At 45.1% G+C, this 21,297-nt stretch overlaps 1 protein-coding gene and 1 pseudogene across 1 annotated transcript in view; both read left to right on the forward strand.

Annotated features, from left to right (window-relative positions):
- The first annotated feature begins 9,028 nt into the window (after window positions 1-9,028).
- On the forward strand, window positions 9,029-9,148 carry LOC136637390 (5S ribosomal RNA; annotated as a pseudogene).
- A 303-nt stretch (window positions 9,149-9,451) lies between these two features.
- LOC136647389 (centromere protein J-like) overlaps window positions 9,452-21,297 on the forward strand; it is a 32,630-nt gene continuing 20,784 nt past the window's right edge. The window contains exons 1-8 of the mRNA XM_066622909.1: window positions 9,452-9,577; window positions 11,044-11,140; window positions 13,528-13,623; window positions 14,657-14,798; window positions 15,431-15,530; window positions 17,459-18,869; window positions 20,367-20,493; window positions 21,018-21,174. Of these exons, the coding sequence (XP_066479006.1) occupies window positions 9,452-9,577; window positions 11,044-11,140; window positions 13,528-13,623; window positions 14,657-14,798; window positions 15,431-15,530; window positions 17,459-18,869; window positions 20,367-20,493; window positions 21,018-21,174 (2,256 nt within the window). The remainder of the gene's footprint in view (window positions 9,578-11,043; window positions 11,141-13,527; window positions 13,624-14,656; window positions 14,799-15,430; window positions 15,531-17,458; window positions 18,870-20,366; window positions 20,494-21,017; window positions 21,175-21,297) is intronic.

Genomic DNA, 21,297 nt, shown 5'->3' on the forward strand with positions numbered 1-21,297 from the left:
TGGCCATTGCTGAGGGCCAGAAGTGACATCATTAAGCAGATGATGGCCAGAAATAAACACTTTTTTCTTGCATAGAAACTCATTCGCTCCTAATGACAGAAGAAAAAAATGTGCAAATCTTGTTCATAATTTCAAAATATGAGAGCCCAATTATCATATGAGAAAGAGACCATAACCAGTCAATAACCAAACCAGTCAATAACACCTACCTCTGTGAAAATCTCAGAATAATAATGATAATGGTGGGAGAGTCCAATTATAACAGGAGCAGAATAAATTGCTTCCAGGGGCTGCATCTGGCCTGTCAGCCTTATGTTTGACACCCCTGGTATAGAGTATCCCAATAGGGTAGTAGGGGTCTTTTTGTTTTGTTTTTTAAGCTGAAGAACAACTGCTAAACAAAAGTTTTGGAACCAAATAAAGGATTGAGGTGGTATGGATTTGATTCTTGAAATAGACTCGAGTTCAGGGGGTGGAAAGAATAGTATTTATTTTTCACATTTTTATACCGCCCTTCCTCCAAGGAGCTCAGGGCAGTGTATACAGTTGTTCCCCTCCTTTTGTCCTCACAACAACCCTGTGAGGTAGGTGAGGCTGAGAGAAAGTGACTGGCCCAAGGTCACCCAGGAAACTTCATGGCTGAGGTGGGATTTGAACCTGGACCTTCAGGTCTAAGTCCACGTCCCAAACCACAACACCACTCTGGAATAGTAGAGAGTAGCACTCTCTACTTGGTGGGTGTAGAGGGGAGACAGCATTTGGCACTGCACCTTAGGTGCTGGGAGGCGTGGGCCAGCCTTGCTGGAAAGGTACTATCACCATAGTGTATCTTCAGTCTTGATTCAATTTATGTGTGTGCTGTAATGACTGCATACATCCCTTTACATGACCTCCCTCACCCCACTGCACCCAGTGGACACACAATCAAAGTAGTCAGAATATTTTATCTACCTTTCCAATTTATGACTGTACTGTTTGAACCAGGGAATCTCATCTGGGTTTGTAACTCAAGAACCATGTACAGCATTAGGGCCCAATCCTATATATGTCTAGGGGAGACATGATTGAAACATACAAAATTATGCAGGGGGTGGATAGAGAGACGCCCTTTTCCCTCTCACATAACACCAGAACCAGGGGACATCTGCTAAAACTGAGTGTTGGGAGCAGTGGCGTAGCTAAGGCGGTGCAGGGGGTAGTAGTCTTACCAGGCAACAAGCTTTAGGGGGCAACAAGCTGAGCTTGACATTGGTGGCCAAAATTGTGAAAAAAATTGGTATGTATGAATAATGCCATCATGTTATATATCATTGGAAAGGTAATTTAATGGAGAATGCAGTGAAACAAAGCCCATTGGAATATCTGTATTCTATCAAAAGTTGTGGCCAATTAACCAAAGAAAAACGCAACTGCCTTATGGAACAAAAGGTGGATTTTCTTAAAACTGATCCATGAGACTGATTGTTCTGAGAGTCAATGAGATGTTGTGATACAGCATGGAACCAATAAGGTGTTAATATGAGTCTCATTTCCATATATCATAATACAGCTACTGCTGCTAACTGGAAAAGTGGCACTTTTTCTAGTTGTGCTCTTCTTATATTTAGCAGGGGAGGAGGCTGGTCAAATGAGGTTGAAAGAGAAGGTAAAAAGAGTCCAATCTCTCCAGAGTGCATGGAGGCTGCTTAAAACAACAGTAATAGAGGCCCAGCGGAAGTGTATGCCGCAAAGGAAGACGGGCTCGACTAAGTCCAGAAGGATCTCTCCAAACTGACAGAATGGGCAGCAAAATGGCAGATGCGTGTCAATGTCAGTAAGTGTAAGGTCATGCACATTGGGGCAAAAAATCAAAACTTCACATATAGGCCAATGGGTTCTGAGTTGTCTGTGACAGATCAGGAGAGAGATCTTGGGGTGGTGGTGGACAGGTGGATGGAAGTGTCGACCCAATGTGCAGCGGCAGTGAAGAAGGCCAATTCTATGCTTGGGATCATTAGGAAAGGTATTGAGAACAAAACGGCTAATATTATAATGCCATTGTACAAATCTATGGTAAGGCCACACCTGGAGTATTGTGTCCAGTTCTGGTCTCAAGAATCTCAAGAAGGACATAGTGGAAATGGAAAAGGTGCAAAAGAGAGCGACTAAGATGATTACGGGGCTGGGGCACCTTCCTTATGAGGAAAGGCTACGGCGTTTGGGCCTCTTCAGCCTAGAAAAGAGACACCTGAGGGGGGACATGATTGAGACATACAAAATTATGCATGGGAAGGATAAAGTGGATAGAAAGATGCTCTTTACACTCTCACATAACACCAGAACCAGGGGACATCCACTCAAATTGAGTGTTGGGGGGGGGGGTTAGGACAGACAAAAGAAAATACGTATTTCTTTACTCAGTGTGTGGTCGGTCTGTGGAACTCCTTGCTGCAGGATGTGGTGACGGCATCTGGCCTGGATGCCTTTAAAAGGGGATTGGACAAGTTTCTGGAGGAAAAATCCATTATGAGTTACAAGCCATGATGTGCATGTGCAACCTCCTGATTTTAGAAATGGGTTATGTCAGAATGCCAGATGCAAGGGAGGGCACCAGCATGAGGTCTCTTGTTATCTGGTGTGCTCCCTGGGGCATTTGGTGGGCCGCTGTGAGATACAGGAAGCTCGACTTAGATGGGCCTATGGTCTGATCCAGTGGGGCTGTTCTCATGTTCTTAGGGGAGAATAACCATCCCTCTGCACTCCAGCACAGTGTCTCTAACCAATAAGGGACACACTTTTTATTTATTAATTAAATTTGATGTTGATTAAATCAAATGGGGGGGGGGCTACAAAATCTTCTTTGATCCCAGGTAGCAGATACATGCCTTAGCTATGCCACTGGCTGGGAGGAGGTAGCAGATCAAGTGGGTGATGAACTGCTGGCGGGAGGAGGCAGGTTTCCCCCCAATTTTCACTTTTTTAAAAAGCCTGGGTGTGATGTCGCTTTCGGTTGTGACATCATTTTGGGGGCATTATCTTGAGCTCTGCACTAGGCTACATGTTCATTAGCTATGCCGCTGGTTGGGAGAGTTAGGACAGACAAATGAAAATATTTTTTTTGCATATAATCATTCTGTGGAACTCCTTGTCACAGGAAGTGGTGATGGCATCTCACCTAGATGTCTTTAAGAGGGGATTGGACAAATTTCTGGAGGAAAAGTCCATCATAGGTTACAAGCCATGATGGGTATGTGCAAGCTGATTTTAGAAGTAGGCTATCTCAGAATACCAAATGTAGGGGAGGGCACCAGGATGCAGGTTGTGTCTTGTTGTCTTTTGTGCTCCCTGGGGCATTTGGTGGGCCACTGTGAGACACAGGAAGGTGGACAAGATGGGCCTTTGACCTGATCCAGTGGGGCTCTTCTTATGTTCTTACATTAAAAGGGCCCAATCCTATCCAATTCTGTGCCCGTGCAGCCATGCCAATGGGGCGTGTGCAGTAACCTGTGGTGGAGGGACAGTCACAGAGGCTTCCTCAAGGTATGAAAACATTTGTTCCCTTACCTTGGGGCTCCCTTGCGGCTGCACTGGTGCTGGGAAGTTGGACAGGATTGGGCCCTGACTCAGAATGTAGTCCCATCAAAGCCAATGGGGCTTAGGGCACAATCCTAACCAGGTCTACTCAAAAGTAAGTCCTATTTTGTCCAATGGGGCTTACTCTCAGGAAAATGCGGTTAGGATTGCAGCCTTACTCCCATGCAAGTGCGGAGAGGATGTACATCAGGGATGGGGATCTTGCTGAGGAAGCCCTTCTCTGGTCTTTCCCCCGCTGCGCACGGGGTGCAGCTGTCCTGTCTTGTCCCTGCTGCAGGCTGAAGTGGCGGCGGCGGCAGGCCGGTCTTGGCCTGGGGGGCCGAGCCCTGCGCCACGTGGGTCGGGGAAGGCTGCTGGACGCCTGTCGTTGGCTAAGCAGGCAGCCCCAGGAGTAGGAGGAGGCTCGCAGCCTGCCTGCCCGTCGTCCTGCGCCGATCCCCCCTCCTGGCCGGATGGCTGCGGTGGAAGGCAGCGCTTGTTAGCGAGCGAGGGAGCGAGCAGCCGCGGGGAGCCCCCGACCCGCCTCTGCAAAGCCAGAAGCAGGTGAAGTAAGTTGGGTCCCTGGCCGCGCACCGCCCCCGCCCCGCACCAGCAGGCGAGGCTGCAGCCGGGACTGTTTACTGTTACTGTAGCTACAGCCGCAGCCCAGCGCCTTCCTCCTTCCTTTCAAGCCCAGAGCCGTTCCAGGCGCCCAATGGCTCGATCCAGGCACTAAGAGGTCCCTCGCAAGCCAGAGTCCTTGCAGGGATTGTTCACCCCCCCCGCCTGTGTGCAGGCAAAGGCCCCCCCCCCGGAACTGGGTGACTGCCCCATGTGCAATGCGTGGGACAGGGGTGGTTCTGGCCACAGTTTGCTCTCCTCTGTCAACCTGGAGGTAAACCAGAATGAACCCAGTAGTAGTATCCAAACTCCGGCTCACACCGACTCGTTTTTGACCCTGAAGCCTCACTGAAATTCTGCCACCACCACCCCATTGTTTCTGCCACCCCTAAGAACATAAGCCCAGCAGAATCAGGCCAAAGGCCATCTAGTCCATCTCACAGCAGCCCACCAAATGCCCCAGGGAGCACACAAGATGACAAGACACAACCTGTGCCCTGGTACCCTCCCCTGCATCTGGCATTCTGAGGTAGCCTACCTCTAAAACCAGGAACCTGCACATACCTGTCATGACTTGTAACCCCTGGTGGACTTTTCCTCCAGAAATCCGTCCAATTCCCTTTTAAAGGCATCTAGGCCAGATACCATCACCATATGCTGTGGCAGGGAGTTCCACAGACTAATTAAACTCTGAGTAAAGAAAAAAAAATTTTGTCTGCTCTAACTCTCCCAACACTCAATTTCACTGGATATCCCCTGGTTCTGGTATTGTGTGTGAGATTAAAGAACATCCCTTTATCTGTGCCTTGCATAATTTTGTATGTCTCAGTCATGTCTCCCCTCAGGCACCTTTTTTCTAGACCAGTGGTTCCCGCACATTTAGCACTGGGACCCACTTTTTAGAATGAGAATCTGTCAGGACTCACTGGAAGTGATATTATCTCCAGAAGTGACATCATCAAGCCGGAATAATTTTAAACAATCCTAGGCTGCAGTCCTACCCACACTTACCCAGGAGTAAGTCCCATTTACTATCATTGTTAAAAGAGTATACACATTCGCTTGTTAAAAGTACAGGTCTGTAACATTTTCCAAAATGCAGTCACATACCATGGAAGCATCAAGTCTAATATATTAAAAATAAAATATTAAAATGAATGGGAACCCACCTGACGTTGGCTCATGACCCACTTAGTGGGTCCCAACCCACAGTTTGAGAAACTGTTCTAGACATACATGTGGGTGCTCCGGCCTAGTAATCATTTCAGTCTCTCTCTTCTGCACCTTTTCCATTTCACTATATCCTTTTTTGAGATGTGGTGACCAAAACTTGACCACCCAGATGTATGTGCACCTGCTGCCCCTGGAAAAGGTACAACAGAGGAAGTGACATTAGTGGCTACTGCCATCTTTTTCTCCTCCAGAAGTGCTGCTACAAAGTGGCACTTGAGGCAGGTCTCTCCTTAACCTATCCAGCTCACTTGTTTCCTCCTCCTTGCTCGGCCCCTGTCATGTCTTGACTAAAGAAGCTGGGAGAAGCAGTGGTGGGTTGGTGCTTCTCCCTGCTTTCTTGTTCAGCCCTGCTCTACCTCCATTTCAAAACAGACCAGAGGAGTGAGGACAAAGAGGTGTGCGTGGGGGGGGGGGGGAATGGGGGTTAGGTGGAGGCAATCACAGTGGCACCACCTACACTAATCACTACATGAGGCTCACCTTACCTCCCAGCTGGGCTAGCCTTCTCTGTTATTCACTCAGAAATCCCACACTAGTTTCGGAGAATCGATATAGTGTTGTGGCAAAACAGTGGCTCTGAATCAGGGTCAAGACTTGCCTGGTTTGGATCTCACCTCTGCCATGAACATACTAGGTGACATACTAGGGTTCTCATCACCCGGTGCAGGATACCAGCGCGTCACCCCCATGCAGTGGGTGGGGCAACACCCCAGGTGATGGGCATGGTGATGTAACATCACTCCGCCCCCACTGGTTTTTTGGCTGTACCTTTTGATAGAACAAAGATAGAACACATTCTGCATGAAATTACGCATTGATTGATATATAGCATGCTGGTATTATTCCTCCAAACTGTGATTTTAGTGATTTTGGTCACTAGAGGTGTCACACACCCCTGCCAGGGTGTCAACTTACTAACATCTTGTTGCAGCAGTTCTCAAACCCAAAAGCACTGGGACCCACTTTTTAGAATGACAATCTGTCCAAGAACCACCAGTAGTGATGTCATGGTGGAAGTGACATCATCAGGCAAATTAAAATAAATAAGTATTAATAATTAAAGTAAAACAAATAATTAAATAAGCAGAAGCCAGCCCTGTTCCACCAAGTGAATTTCCTCTGTAGCCTGCCTGCAATAACACACCCCCTCCAAAATCAGTAAGGTTTTCAGCCCTACCCAGTGCCTAGTTCCATTTAAGAACTTCTGTTTAAATCAGATCACTGTCAGGCTCCACCTGGCTTTGCAAGTCTCAAAAAAGTTCACCTTATCAGCTGAAGCGTCTGTTTTGATCCTTTTTAGTGGGGGGAACTGCCTTCTGGAGCATTTGTTGAGTTCCAGTTCCATCAGATCAGGACCATTCTGGTGGCTTCACATTCCCCTTTGCCTGGCCTGACCTGACCACCAGCCATGGCATGTTTGCTTACTCGTGAGTAAATACGATCTTCTGGCTTAGTTTCACTTTCCATAGGGCTCAATACATTTGTCTGCTTTTGGGGACTGCATTCATTGGATCAGGACCATTCTGGTGTCGTTGGATTCCTCTCAGCCTGCCCTTTCCAACGGACTAAGGCAGGTTCACATACTTGTGAGTAAATGTGTGATATGGCTCAGTTTCACTTTCTAAGGGGTTCCATGCATTTTTTGTTCTCCGGTTTTTTGGCTACAACTTTTGATAGAAAGGAAATATTTCACTCTGGTTTTTTGCATTGCATTCTGCTGGAAATTCCGCACCCAACAGTATATACCATGATGGCATTACTGCTAACCACCACTATTTTGGCGTGTCACCCCTTCAGTGCACGTCACCCCCCCCGTGCGTGTCACCCGGTGTGGCCCGCCCCCCCCATAGCGACACCACTGTAGGTGACCTTAGGTGAACCATACCTTCTCATACTTAGCTGCAATGTGGGGATCAGGAATGTCTCAGCCACAGGAATGTCTCAGCCACAAACCTGCCTCCCCCTTTTGTGCATGTACATTCTACCCAGATTTCTTGACTCTTGAATGAGGACTAAATGACTAAAATGTGACTCTAATTTGATCACAGAGAAGTCATTATTCTAAGGTGGAGGCTAAGGTGGAGGGATTTTGCTCAGAGGCTGATTCTCAAAACATGATTCTTATAACACATGATTTCTTGCTGCAATGTGTCAAGCATTTGACCATTTTTGGCTGTAGTTATACGGGAGTGCTGTGCTTCCACGGACTATATTTTTTTTAAAAGGAAGTGGTTAATTATTTTTCATCCTATTCGCAAAATTAGTAATGGAAGGAAGGCATAGGTTAAATATCAAGAAAGGCTTCCTAGGGTGCAATCCTAACCCCCTATGTCAGTGCTTTCCAGCACTGGCATAGTGGTGCCAGTGGGACATGTGCTGCATCCTGCAGTTGGGTGTCAGTCACGGAGGCCTCCTCAAAGTAAGGGAATGTTTGTTCCCTTACCTCAGAGCTGCATTACCCTTAAGTCAGTGCTGGAAAGCACCCCTAGTTGTATAAATACTGTGATGGAATGGACTTATCAGAACACTTGTGAATTTTAAGCTTTCAACAAGAGATAGAGCAGGCATTTTTCCCCCCTCCCTTTCCAAACCCCTCCAGGTGTGCTGCTAACAAACTCAGGGCAAAATTCTAACCAGGTCTACTCAGAAGTAAGTCCTATTTTGTTCAATGGGGCTTACTCTCAGGTAAGTGTGGTTAGGATTGCAGCCTCAGAGTGCTGTCAGCTGTTTTTTGGTTTCTAGTGTATAATTATAACACCTTCATCCCCATTTTGGGGGTAACTGAGGTGAGGTGTTGTAATGGGGAGCCGTGGTCAATGGCCACAAGGATCAGGGGAGGCTTGAACTGGGAAAGTTTGAGAACCACTGGCTAAGACCAATGCTTCATGTTTCTGGGATTTTAGTCCCCTCTTCTAACACTTGTTCTTTCGTCCCCACCACCACTTTCATTGAAGCTAAGAGATACAGATGGAACAAGTTCAAATCACAAGACACCAATGTCTCTGTTGTCCAGTTGTGGAAAGTCATAGTGGTCCAGTGGGTTGAGTCAGGGCAAACTCGCAGCCCAAGCCCTCCAATGCAGCCATGCCAATGAAGGAAGCACTGCATCTGTGGTGGAAGGGGGTAGTTGGAATAGTTTCCTCAGGGTAAATGAACTTTTGTTCCTTTATCCCAGGGAAAGCCGCCACCACCACTGTGCAACTCCTTGGATCTATGCCTGTTGTTTAGCAGGTGTAAGTCAAAGGCATGTAATGGTGGTGGTAAGAGAGAATGGATGGGGTTAGTGCATGTGAGTGCTGCCGATACCTCCTCACTCCCTGTCCACTGCCCCCCATTTCTCCCCCCATCACATCTACCTCTGTGGGTCCAGTGGTAGACCTTCTGTGCTGTTGCCTGTTGCGGCAGCTGGAAACCATTTTAGAACAGCAGAACTCTGTTCTACTGTTGTAAACCCTTGTGCTCAGCAGCTCAATCCTATCTAGGATTAGGCTATTAGACCTGGAGAAACTTGACTTCAAGTTCTATATCATCTCTTCCATTCCTGTTAAAAGTGTTTACCTCTTAGCCTCAGTTTCCTGTCTGAAATGATTTCTCATACACCTTTTGTGCGGATGATAAAGATGTTAGCAGCAACTGTTACCCTGCACATGCCCAATCTCATCTGCTCTTGGAAGCTAAGCAGGGTCAGGCCTGGTTAGTACTTGGATGGGAGACTGCCTGGGAATACTGGGTGCTGTAGGCTTATACCAGAGTCTTTCGAGACTGAAGGTTACCAACCATGTAAAGATGTTAAAGCATTTAGTGCATCAAGCGTGGAATATGAATTTATATGTTATCTAGTCTTTGCTGTTTGATGTCTCGTAGCCAAACTGTTGCATAATATTTTTTCCAGTTCTTGCGGAAGAAAAAACTTCAACTTCAGTGCCTCATAAGTGGTTTTCCTGTTGAATCAAAATGGAGAAGCTTAGAATAAGTTGCAAAGTCAATTCCTTGTTTTTGGCTGCATTTATGATACATTATTAACAAGGAGTTTGAAAAGCAGGACATGGAAACAGACACTTTGAACAGGAAGAACTGTGCATCTCAGGGGCTTGCAGAAGATTCAACTGGAGAGGCATCATCTCATAGCACAGCTTATGAGAAAGTGGAGCTTTCCTTAGGTCCAGCATGGGTAAGCAGCACAAATGACACCTTTGCTGAACAGGCCACACCCTTGCACACTTTGGCAAATAGTTCCATGCAGGGAAGAGATGGTGCCCTACCAGATGACATGGGCCACTCTCAAGCCTTTCAGAATGCAAAACCGCTCAGTGACTTGGCCAGATCTATTTGTTTTCCCCATTTATTAATGCCAGCTCAGACCAGAATGTTCCACGCCAATCAAAATGATAACTCTGTTGGAATCCCACATTTTTCTGCTGCTGCTTTTCCTCAGGAAGTCATATTCTATCAAAACAGGGAATAGGTGAGTTTGAATTCTGTGTTGAATGAAGTACATTTATAATGGTCCTGTAGTTACTGGGTCCGTTAATTACTGTATAATCTGCTGGACAGTGTCCCAGCTGATAAGGCAGTGTCTGTTTACAGAGGTTTTAATGGTATTATTATTATTGTTTAATACCACAAAATGAAACAAAACACTTTCCCTGAGGCTATAGCAGCAGGTTGCAGGTTTTCCATACAGCTGGCAAGACCCATTTGCCATAAGCAGAAATTGGCAATGGGTTGAGAACAAAATGGCCAGTAGGAGTGGGATAGCCATTTATGTTGGGACCAATCCTGCGATTCTGAAGCTGGAATGAGAACCTGTGAGCTGTAGAATAAAATGGTGAGGTTCAGATCTCTGCTCCACTATAACACTTATTTGGGTGATCTTTACAGTCTCTCAATCTAACCTACCTCAAGGAGACTTTTATGAGGGTAAATGGGACTACACCACTTCAAATTTCTTGTAAGGAAAGTCAGAATACAAATGTGAAACATATATATAAATACTTATCTTGGTTTGAATGACTTTGGATGTTATCAATTACCATCCTTTGCTTCTCTAATTTTTGTTGCTCTTAGACCCCATTTACCTTTGCATCTGACTCTTCATCCTTTTCAGATGGGGCTTATGCCTCATCTTTGTTTTGCATAGGACCTAATGCTGTTGTATTATCAAATAGTAGCAGTTATCCAAAGCAGAAACTACAATTGTATATAAAATATTACTGAGAGCCCAATCCACCTTCATACCTGGTGATACAGTGGCACCATTGTAGTGCCCGCTGCATCATGTGGGGAAGTTTTAGCCTCCTGAGGTCTCCTCAGGGCGAGGGAAGATTTGTTCCCTTGCCCCAGAGTAAGCCCCTCCCAGGCTGGTTGATCTACTCAAACCTGTGTCAGTGATATTGCTAGTGCAAGTCTGCATAGACCTGGGAAGGGGATTAGGCTTCAGCATGTGCTGAGGTTTCTGATTGTAACTATATATTTGGCCACTCAACTAAAGGTAGTCACAACTGAGCCCACTGAAGTCAGTGACTGAAATTTAGTCATTCCATCATATCTATCTTAAGTCCTTTTACTTTACAGTGGGTGTTAGTCTTTTCTTGCTTTTCCTAGATTGTGCTTGTTAATTTTTGCTTTTGTTTTCAGGGTTCAGGACAGCAGGAGCAGCTAATGATACACCAGATGGAGCAGCTGCAAAGGGTAGTAAGTGAACAGCAGAAAATCATCACATTATATAATCCAGGTATTCTGTCCTGCAGGCTTAATGTTGCATTTACCAGCTAGTCACATTCTTTTAGCACAGTGCTGTATTTCTCAGGGTACTTTGAGAAGGCCATAAAAATAACCATGCAGTTTCCCAGAGGATTGTCATCTTGAGTGAGATTTTTTAGAACATCAAGAAGTATTCTGACTGATACAAAAAATTAAGATGGATTTCATGAGAGATTGGATAGGTGGGTGATTTTTCTTCTAATAGTATTTGGCTTACTCTAAAAAGTAATTCTAATGTTTATTGAAATATCACATGCCAAAAATATTTGTGGCTTGCTGATAGATGGAATTGTTTCACCATTCCATCCAGCAGGTGCTTCTGCTAAATTCCCTGATTGCCTTTGAACTTGTGGAGTGCAGCTTTGGGGTTCTCTAGAAGCAGCTGCCAAGGGAAAATATCTCAGAAACTTCTTGCACACTAATGTGTTCGCCACTCTAGAGTGTGCCTTAGGCTGATAAGAGTATTTGTTGTAAACAGTGTCGGTTTAATAAATACAGTAGATATTTTATGCCCAATGTGGAATTGTTATTCATGGCTTCTAATTATTGTGACTTGGTTTATTCTTCCAGGCTTTTCTGTTCCTCCTGGTATTCCACCCCACCTACTGCCTACGATGTCATCTCCTCCAAGGATCCCAGCTGCTTTATTTCCTGTCCAACTCCCTTTGGAGAATTCTTTGCAAGTGCAGACTAATGAATGTTCACAAACCACTCCTCTGATAGTAGGACCTAACTTGCAGCAATGTGCCACAGGAACCCCAGGAAACAGCAGATGCTTAAAGATTTCAAGGGATCATCCTGAGCCTCAGGAAACGGGTAATAACTTGAGCATTGGTCATTGTGCAGGCTGGATGGATGAATGATATGGCCCTCACTGCACTTATTATAATTTTTTGTTTCAATAGTTTAAAAATGTTGAATGGCAATTTGTTTTTGTCAGAGACTCAACCCCACCATTCCTCTCTACACTTCCTCTTCCAGTCTATCCCCTTTCTGAACTATTCCAATCTATCCCCTTTCTGAAGTGTCTGAACTCTGTTTTATTTAAAGGGACTATACAAACAAAGGAGTGTAAATAAATAAAACCCTGTAAATAAAACCAGAATCCCACGTCTGGGTTTAAGGAAACCAGGCAAGTAGCATGGTAAGTGAGTGAGTGGGGAGTTCCTGAGTAAGCGAGAAGCTGATCCATGTGGCTTTCCTCTGTGGCAGAATAGAGGGAGTCAGTGGCAGACTCAGGGTGCAGGGCATCCCAAATCTGCCACCGCTCCCCACACAATCCACCACTGATGCAAGCCACATCAGGTTGCCTCATGGCTGTGATGATGAGACATACTCTTATGAATATATGATATCACAGAGCAGAAGAGATTGTCATCGAGAAGCATGGAGCCGCCACTGCTCTGTATCTCTTTCCCGTCACTCCTTGGCTGTGTAGCCCAGTGTATGCTGTGACATTATAATGTGGTGTGTTGCCGCACCACTGACAGCCAATTAGGTGAAACAGAGGTGGAGAAACACACAAGGTTGTGTGTTAGCATATTTGAAAACATTCACAGTTTGTCAGTAAATACACACAGGAAACTCAGCCTGCACATGAATCTCCTTCTCCAGTCTCTCCCACTCTCTTGTTTCCCACTCTGGTTGGGAAATGGCACTAGGCAGTTTCTTTATTTCGTCTTAGATTCCAGTGTTGAGTGCCCCAAATGAATATATGTGAGCTCTCCCTGCTCATTCTGCTGAGAAACTCTCCATAAAATAGAATGGAGCTTTGCCAGGCCAGCTGCATTTAGGACATACACCATAGCCTTTATCAGTGATGTAGCTAAGAGGGTGCAGAGGGTAGCAGTCATACCAGGCAACAAGCTTTAGGGGGGCAACAAGCCGAGCTTGACACTAGTGGCCAAAATTGTGAAAAACTTGGTATGTACAAATAAGACGATCATGTTATATATAATTGGAAAGGTAATTTAATGCAGAATGCAATTAAACAAACTGCATTGGAATGTCTGTATTCTATCAAAAGTTATAGTGAATTAACCAGAAAATGAAAACACAACTGCCTTAAGGAACAAAAAGTGGATTTCTTTAACTCCAAACTGACCTATGAGAGTGATTGTTCTGAGAGCCAATGAGATGCTATTATGATACAGCATGGAACCAATAAGGTGTTAATATGGAGGAAGCAGGTATCCCCCCCAATTTGCACTTTTTAAGAAGCCTGGGTGTGATGTCACTTCCCGTTGTGACATCACTTCTGTGGCATCATTTTGAGCTCTGCACTGGGCTACACATTCATTAGCTATGCCACTGGCCTTTATTCAAATCTTTCATTGTACTGTATTGTTGTGCCTGTAGGAAAAAACATGGAACCATTACCTCCACATCATGAGACGTCCACGAAAAGTCTTCCCAGACAAGACACTGAGGAAGTGAAACATGTTGCAGGAGATGGTAATGATGGGCACAGTTCTAGGGACTGTCTCTCTTGTAACAGAAAGGCTGTTTTTGATTTCTGGAGAAAGAGGAGATGAGAGATATGATAGGTCAGGGGTGTCAAATTCATTTCATTCAGAGGGCTGAAGTTAGCATTCATGATGCCTGCTGAGGGCCGAAAGTGACATCATTAAGCAGAAAATGATATCATTAAGCAGATAATGGTGAGAAATAAGCACTTTGTTCTCACATAGAAACTTATTAACTGCAAATGACACAAGAGAAAATGTGAAAATCTTGTTCATATTTTCAAGATATGAGAGAGCCCAATTATCACGCTGGGAGAGCCAAATTATAATGAGGGCATATAAATTGCTTCCAGGGGCTGCATTTGGCCCATGGGCCTTATGTTTGACACCTTTGTGCTAGATAGATAAGTGCTTCTCTTCTCAAACTTTAACATATTGGTTTAGAGCAGGGGTGCACAAACCCTGGGCTGGGGGCCACTTGTGGCCCTCATGGACTCCCCATCCAGCCTGCAGGGAGCCCCTAGTCTCCAGTGAGCCTCTGGCCCTCCTGAGACTTGCTGGAGCCTGCACTGGCCTGTCGCAACTGCTCTGAGTGTGAGGGCGATTGTTCAGCCTCTTGCGTAAGCTGTGGGCTCCCTCTGCTGCTTGCTGTTTCACGTTTGTGATGTAGCAGTGGCAGCAAAGGAAAGGCCGACCTTGCTTTATGCAAGGCCTTTTATAGGCCTTGAGTTATTGCAAGACCTTCATTCATTCATATCAGTTCCATCTCTAATATATTCATTTATGTAAATTTATTCAAATTTGAAATGTAAATGAATTCTTTTTTCCCAGCCCCCAACACAGTGTGAGAGAGAAGATGTGGCCCTCCTGCCAAAAAGTTTGGACACCCCTGGTTTAGAGAAAGCATTTGAGGGGGGGGGGGGATATTTTTCACTGGAACATTATTACAAATCCCCCACCCCTTTAAAACTCAAACATATGTAGGAAAAGTCTTTCTATTTTGCTTCCTCACTGATATATAGAAGTAAGCCTTCTACATGAAGAATCTTGGCTTAAAACCTTGTCGCCTATTGAAGAAGAAAATGGGGAGCAACAAATTGATGAACATCTTCTTTCCTCCCTTGGAAGAAGAATGTACATGATGTCGGGAATTGTGGAGGATGGGTGAGAGCAAATGCAAATATTTTCTGCAGCTGTCAGAATACAAGTGCTGAGACACTAGAACTGATTGAAAATTTGGTGGAAAATTTCTTATTGAGAAAAAAAGAGCATATTATATTTATTCCCTTTTTGGATTTCTGTGAATTTATTACATATATAATCCTGTCTTTCCCTCCAGAAGGTCAGTCAAGGGAGTGTCCTTGACAGAGACTACATTTTATCCACACACACAAACCTGGGAAATAGGTTTTGCTAAGACATGTAGTGGGTAAAAACAATCTGATAAGGTTCAAGCCTGGTTCAGGATTTGAACCGAAGGCTCTCCAGTCCAAATTGAATAAGACCAAGAGATAGGCATGTTTTTATATGCACAGTATTGTTTCAGGCTCAAAATTATGAGAATACTACAAACAGTCTCATATGAGGGTGTTGAGAATTATGAGGACATTAGAATTGATACAATTAGGGAATGCACTACAGCTTGAAGAAGCAAGGGCTGGATGATTGTCCATTACCATTGGTTTTTCTCAGTGCCCTACCTCAGTGTCTGAGCCTGAGGGTAGCCACTGAAGCTGCAGTTAATTGTAGAAGCAGATGACTCCAATATTTCTACTTAAAGCTGCTTATTTACCTAGACCAATCGGAGATGGAATTAGTATGAGACAGAAAACATTTGAAGAATCTGTCAAGGAGCAGCTGAAAGTAGAATCTCAACCAACAGAGAAACAGCAGCAGGTACTATACCATGATGGGAATGGGAACGTATGCTCACCTTTACTTCCCCCCCCCAGAAGTAGTAATATCTGTGATTTATATCAGTAGTAACTATTCTGCTCCTCTTCTATCTTACAGTAAAATTTTATAGAACCCCCACTGTAGAAGACTTTGTATATGCATTCCCTTTCATGCAAGAATGGAGTTAGTTATCCCCAAATTATACAGGGAAAAATCCCTTCCATTCAACTTTGTGCCAAAGAAGCCACTCTCTGTGGTTGTCTACACTGCAAGGAGTGCCAAGTGTTGGGGGAACATCAAGCAAGATATCTTAATACCCCTCCATCAGTGGGCCTGTCTCCTCCTTGTTGCCATTGCTTGTTGTCTGCTGCTATTGTTCCCCTTGCCTGGCAAGCTGAGAGCAAGCAGATGGGCAAGCAGGTGGCAGCAGCTCCTCCTCCATCACCACCACTTCCTTATTGCCATCATCTATTGTGCTCATCTTCCTGGGGCCAAAAGGCAGGCAGGCAAGCAAGCAGGTGGCAATGGTAACCAGCAGTGCTCTGGGCACCTTTGGTGGTGGGCCCCTCCAAGGCTGGACCTCAGCAGGCTCTAGGGTCATGCCAACCCTGACAGTAGTCCTGACTGCAAGTTGAATCAGGTGCTGAAGTAATTCTTGCTGGGTGGCTCAACATAAATTAAAGCTTACTGGAGGTTTAATTGGCACTGGGAAGTGCAGGCATTAGAATAGTAGCATTAGTTCCTGTGGTAACTGCACCATGTAACTGTGCTACAGTTATAAAGCAGATACACCTTTAAACTAGACTTTGTTAACTCCCAATTTTATCTGATTCCTTCTTCATCCTTCAGCACTTTCTGTCCACAAACCTGAAGCATGGCAAATACAGAAATGAATTATTAAACTCCCTGTAGGGCATTTGCTTTGAGACACACAGCCCCTACACCCTCCCATCAGCTCAAGTTTAAATCAAGCTTTACTTTACTGGTAGTGGATCATAGCCCCATACATAGCCCCATACATATGTATGCTTTGAATGCATACATTCAAAGCAAAGGAACTTTCTTCTGCGTGCTGGCTGTGATCCACTGCCGTGTCTTGCGTGATCTCCTCTCATTTTGAAGCACATGGAGTATGATTCATACAAAGACATTCCTCTCTTCTATAAACAAGGACATGCTTGGTATCTGCAACATTGAATCCCCATATGAGGGATTTTCCCAGGAGGCATTTTTCCATTATGGAGGAGAAGGGCAAACTACTATGACACAGCTCTGGATTATATCCTGTGTATAGAAGTAAGATATAATGACCCAGTCCTATTCCCTACTGGTGCATCTGATGCAGGTTGCAGGCATAATATCTGCTGCATCTTGCACACCAACCAGGGAGCAGACTGGCTGGGAGGGGTAAGAAAAGAAAAAACTTCACTTACCTTCTGGCCTACATATAGTTCCTGATGGGACACCTCAGATCTACTACAGTTATAAAGAGAGTCTGCTGGGGATGTGTCAATATCTGGACGGGGGTTCCAGATATGGTGGATGCCAGTGCTGCTGAGATCTGTTCCCTGTCCACCCCAATTCCCAACCTTCTGCCAGCAGAACTCTGTTGGTGGCCACTCTATGCTGTGCTGCTGGGGTGTATAGCCTTCCAATCCCTGTATAGTATTGGCAGCAGCACTTTACAGACTTACAGAGCAACTGCCACAATGGCAGACCTTATGGTACACTATTGTACCATGAGAATCGGATTGGGCCATCAGTTCCTTAGGATAAAATTCCCCTTGAAATAAAAGGGAGTTTAGCTATTGACTAATCAGAATGGAAAGTTTGGAAATTTATGTCTGTGTTTTGTAAAGCTGCATAGTCTTAACAGTGCTCATTGTTTAAAAAAAATGTCCTATTGTATATCTCTGAGTTGCTTGCAGAACTCCTGTGAGACTAAAGTGACTGCTCGGAAGTCATTTCTGAAGCATAGAGAAGGCACAGTAAGGCTTGAAGGAAAGAGAGAGACTCTTGGCCAAGAGCCAACCAAACTTCTCCGGAAAGTCAGCTTTGAATGCCAGGATCACTTGTCTTGGCCTGCTGAATGGGATACAAGAAAACTCTTGGGAGAACCCTCACAATTGAAAGAACAAGTCAGTGACTCCGCTGGACTGTCCATGGATGATAAAGATACAAATAGTATCAGCCCCAGCAGCTATGTAGAATGCCAGGTTAATAATTGTGAGCAAAAGTTAGAAGAAAGAAAAGGCAGCAGGGACACTTCAAGTCAGGATGATGAAGAGCTGGTAAATGAGAAAGGCCCTGCACCATCTCAGATTAGCTGGTCCAAATGTTTACAGGCATGTCATAGACAGACAAAGGAAATTATGGCCAAGGTGACTGAAAAAACAGAAGGCTTATGCCCTAGTTCTCAAGAATATTTAGGGGGAACTGATAGCAGATTCATGGATTCCAAGGCTCCAGTGTGGCTTGTGGAAGGCAGTATATCACAACTACCAGGAAGGTCCCTGAATGCTTCACCAGATGTCTCTGAGCTTCCAAATTTAGAAATCAGAAAGCAAATCAGTCATGTAGGTCAGTGCTCCAGACTCCAGGTTACTCAACATGCAAATGGGATTAGACAGTGCGAAAACAAGTATTGTGTTGCTGTGGGCAAAAGCCCAGAGATCCAAGGAGAAATTGGCCCTGGGTTTAAGAAACTCAATGACCGAATAGTAAAAATAGGACATAAACCTGTTAGAAAACAGGAGACCACAATTGCTAATGCCCAAAGAGAGCACCACAACAGTGCAGGCCACTGTAATAGATGGAAGGGACATGTCTTGAGTGATCCCAACTGTACATCTACTGATAGTGAAGATGAACCCAAATCTCATTGCTCTCTGTACTCCATAAGGCCCAGTAGCCATAGAGCAACGAACACAGACAGGAACTTGGATCTTTCTGATGCTGACTATGCTACCGATGAAGCCAGTGGAGCTGAAGATTTGTCCTGGAAAGGCCAAGGGATATTGCCTGTCAAGAAGTATGGAGCTCAGAAGTCATCAGGTCAACAAGAAACTTCCCTCACTGCAAGCAGCAGCAGTGAGTCTAGTGCTGGATTTGGCAGGTTGAACAGTAGAAGAAAGGCTCTCTCTCCTCGTCGAAAATCTCCCTGCCATCCTTCAAAAATTACAGGAAGAGGAAGAAAGCCTAAAACAAAGAACAATGATAATGCCAGAAACAGCACAGAATTCAGTTTACAGCCTTCTTCCCTGACGAGTGACCTTGTGACCAGCCTCTTCCCAATTTTCAAGACGAGAGCAAATCTAGAAGATGAAAGCATTACACTAGGTAAGGCCAGTTAAAAGGCCGGTGACTTTATTTTATACCAGTGAGTGCAACTTATATTCTGTGCAAGCTCCAAAAAATGTTGTTGGCTTTGAGTCCCAAGGCTCAGTTTATGTGTACGGAATTTCCATAGTCCAACATTGCATTCCATGCTGGCTTCCAGGTAGTCGCTTGCTTCTTATCCTGCTCAGTGGCATAGCTAGATCATTTGACACCCAGGGCCCATATATTTTTGACACCCTCCGCCCCCCCCCCCCCTACAACAAAATTCTTTAATCTGGGCTTCAGGTCCTGGTGGGAGCCCAGGTTTACTTGCCCAGAAATGCTCAGTCACAGAAGCCAAAGTTCAACCAGGAGCGCAGGTCTACCCACCAGGAAGAGATGGCTCCAGAGGGCAGTCAGAATGGGAGTCAAGGTCTACTCAGCGGGGAGCTTGGTAGACCTGGTGGGAGCCCAGATCTACCCACCCAATAGATCTCAGCCAAAGAGGAGCTTGGCTGACGCAAGGGTCTGGGGTGGGTGGAGAGGAGGCGGGAGGGAGGAATCCTGGGGTGGGGGGAGGGTGAGGGAAGGGTGGTCCCAGGGATGGATGGGTAGGGAGTGGGAGACGGGGTTGGGCCCTGGCAGTTATGCAAGATCCCAACTCCATTCCCTGAGAAGTGTGGAGTGGCTTCAAGCTGCTCTACACTTCTCTGACTTATACCACCTCCTGAGGTGGTGCAAGTCCAAGCAGACCCATGGGGCTGCGGTGTCTTACCTGGGGGTAAGGGGAAGAGTTTCCCCTTGCCTCTGACTGAGCTACTTTGGACCTCTATCTTGCACTGGATACAGCGCAGGCCTCCTGCGCTGTCAGGCTCATTGGTCACTTTTGAGTTAAGAAAATTCACTTTTTGTTACATAAGTCAGTTGTATTTTTGTGTTCTGGTTTTTTTGGCCATAACCTTTGATAGAATTGAGATATTTCACTCTGGTTTGTTTCACTGCATTCTGCTGTAAATTACACATTGAATGGTTTATAGCATGATGGTATTATTCCTAATAACTTTGATTTTAGCGATTTTGGCCACTAGTGGTGTCACTCCCCTGCAGCTTGGCACCTGGGGCCCTCCTGGCCCCCCATTTGTACCCTACTGCTCCTGCTCACCTTAAAGTTGCTTGAAAGGTGTTGATGGGTACTTTTTTTGCCTGCCTCTGCCAATTCTTCCTCTCTTCTTGAAGCTATCTCCTTGACCCAGCAGATCTGCCTTTATATTGGATGAAATTAATTCTCCTATAAAATGAATTTTTAAATAATTTTTATCCCACACAGTTGTTTCTCCACCTGAAAGCTCTTGTGTAATATTTGTTAGTACTGGTACTCCACAAACTCATTCACGCTCATTCATATACTTATTTCATTACTTGAGTTCTGGGCAACGGTGTTGATATTTAATTTACTGTCTGCGCACACAGTGGCTATGAGTGACTAACCACAAGGTATTAACATTGATGTCTTTCTAGAGCAATTTCAAAAAAGGCCTGCTGACAAGTTAGACAAATGGGAAGGCGGGGTTCAGGTACATCACAGAGAAAACTCTCTACTTGCTCAGATGAAAGCAGAACAAACAAAAGCAATGGATTCTCTCAGGTAAGGAAATAATCTCTTTGAATCTGGCATTGTAACAACAATACAAATCATTCTGATTGGAGGAGCACTGCCTCATTTTGCTCAGCTGCCCACTGGCTGTATTCCCTTCTGGGCAGTTCACAGTAGATCTGACCCTTTCTGACAGGTGAGTTATTTGAGGCAGTTGCCTCTGTTCCTTGCATCCAACACTCCTTTGGCCCCATCCCTATCATCCTCTGTACAACAGTGGGACAGCATCCTGCTGTTGTAAAGAGGCCTTCAACAATGTGTGGAGCTTGCCACTGGCAGCCATTTTTGAGCTGCAAAGCAGCGCCCACTGTTGTGGCCAGTGACCTGCTCTGGTGCGGGTAAGCCAATGTGGCGAGGGGGAGGAATTTGTGGACAGGGAGGGGAAGTAATGAGGCACGTTAGGGGAGGAACCGGGGTCACGTTGGGGGGAGCAGGGGATGGATTCAGCAGCAATGGTACATTCTTGTACATGTGGCATTCCAGCTCTTTTATCAGCACATTTTCTTTTTCAACAGAAGACAAATAAACCAGTCTGAGGCCATTAGGCCTCTAAAGTTGCATCAACGGGAAGAGTGCAAGAATGAGGAAGTTCTTAAACTCCTGAATGAAAAGGCAGAATTTGAGAAGTGCACAACAGCTATTAAAGTGGAAGGAAGATCTGGAGAAATACAAGTAAGTGGAATTCTGTGTAGTGATGCTATCAAACTTCTTATCTTCTGAATGGCAGGTAGGGTTGGCAGCCAAACAGAGACCAATTTATTAGAGTGGATATGTTGCTTACTTGAAAACAATGGT

The sequence above is a fragment of the Tiliqua scincoides genome, chromosome 1, assembly GCF_035046505.1.
Source record: "Tiliqua scincoides isolate rTilSci1 chromosome 1, rTilSci1.hap2, whole genome shotgun sequence".
Classification (NCBI taxonomy): domain Eukaryota; kingdom Metazoa; phylum Chordata; class Lepidosauria; order Squamata; family Scincidae; genus Tiliqua; species Tiliqua scincoides.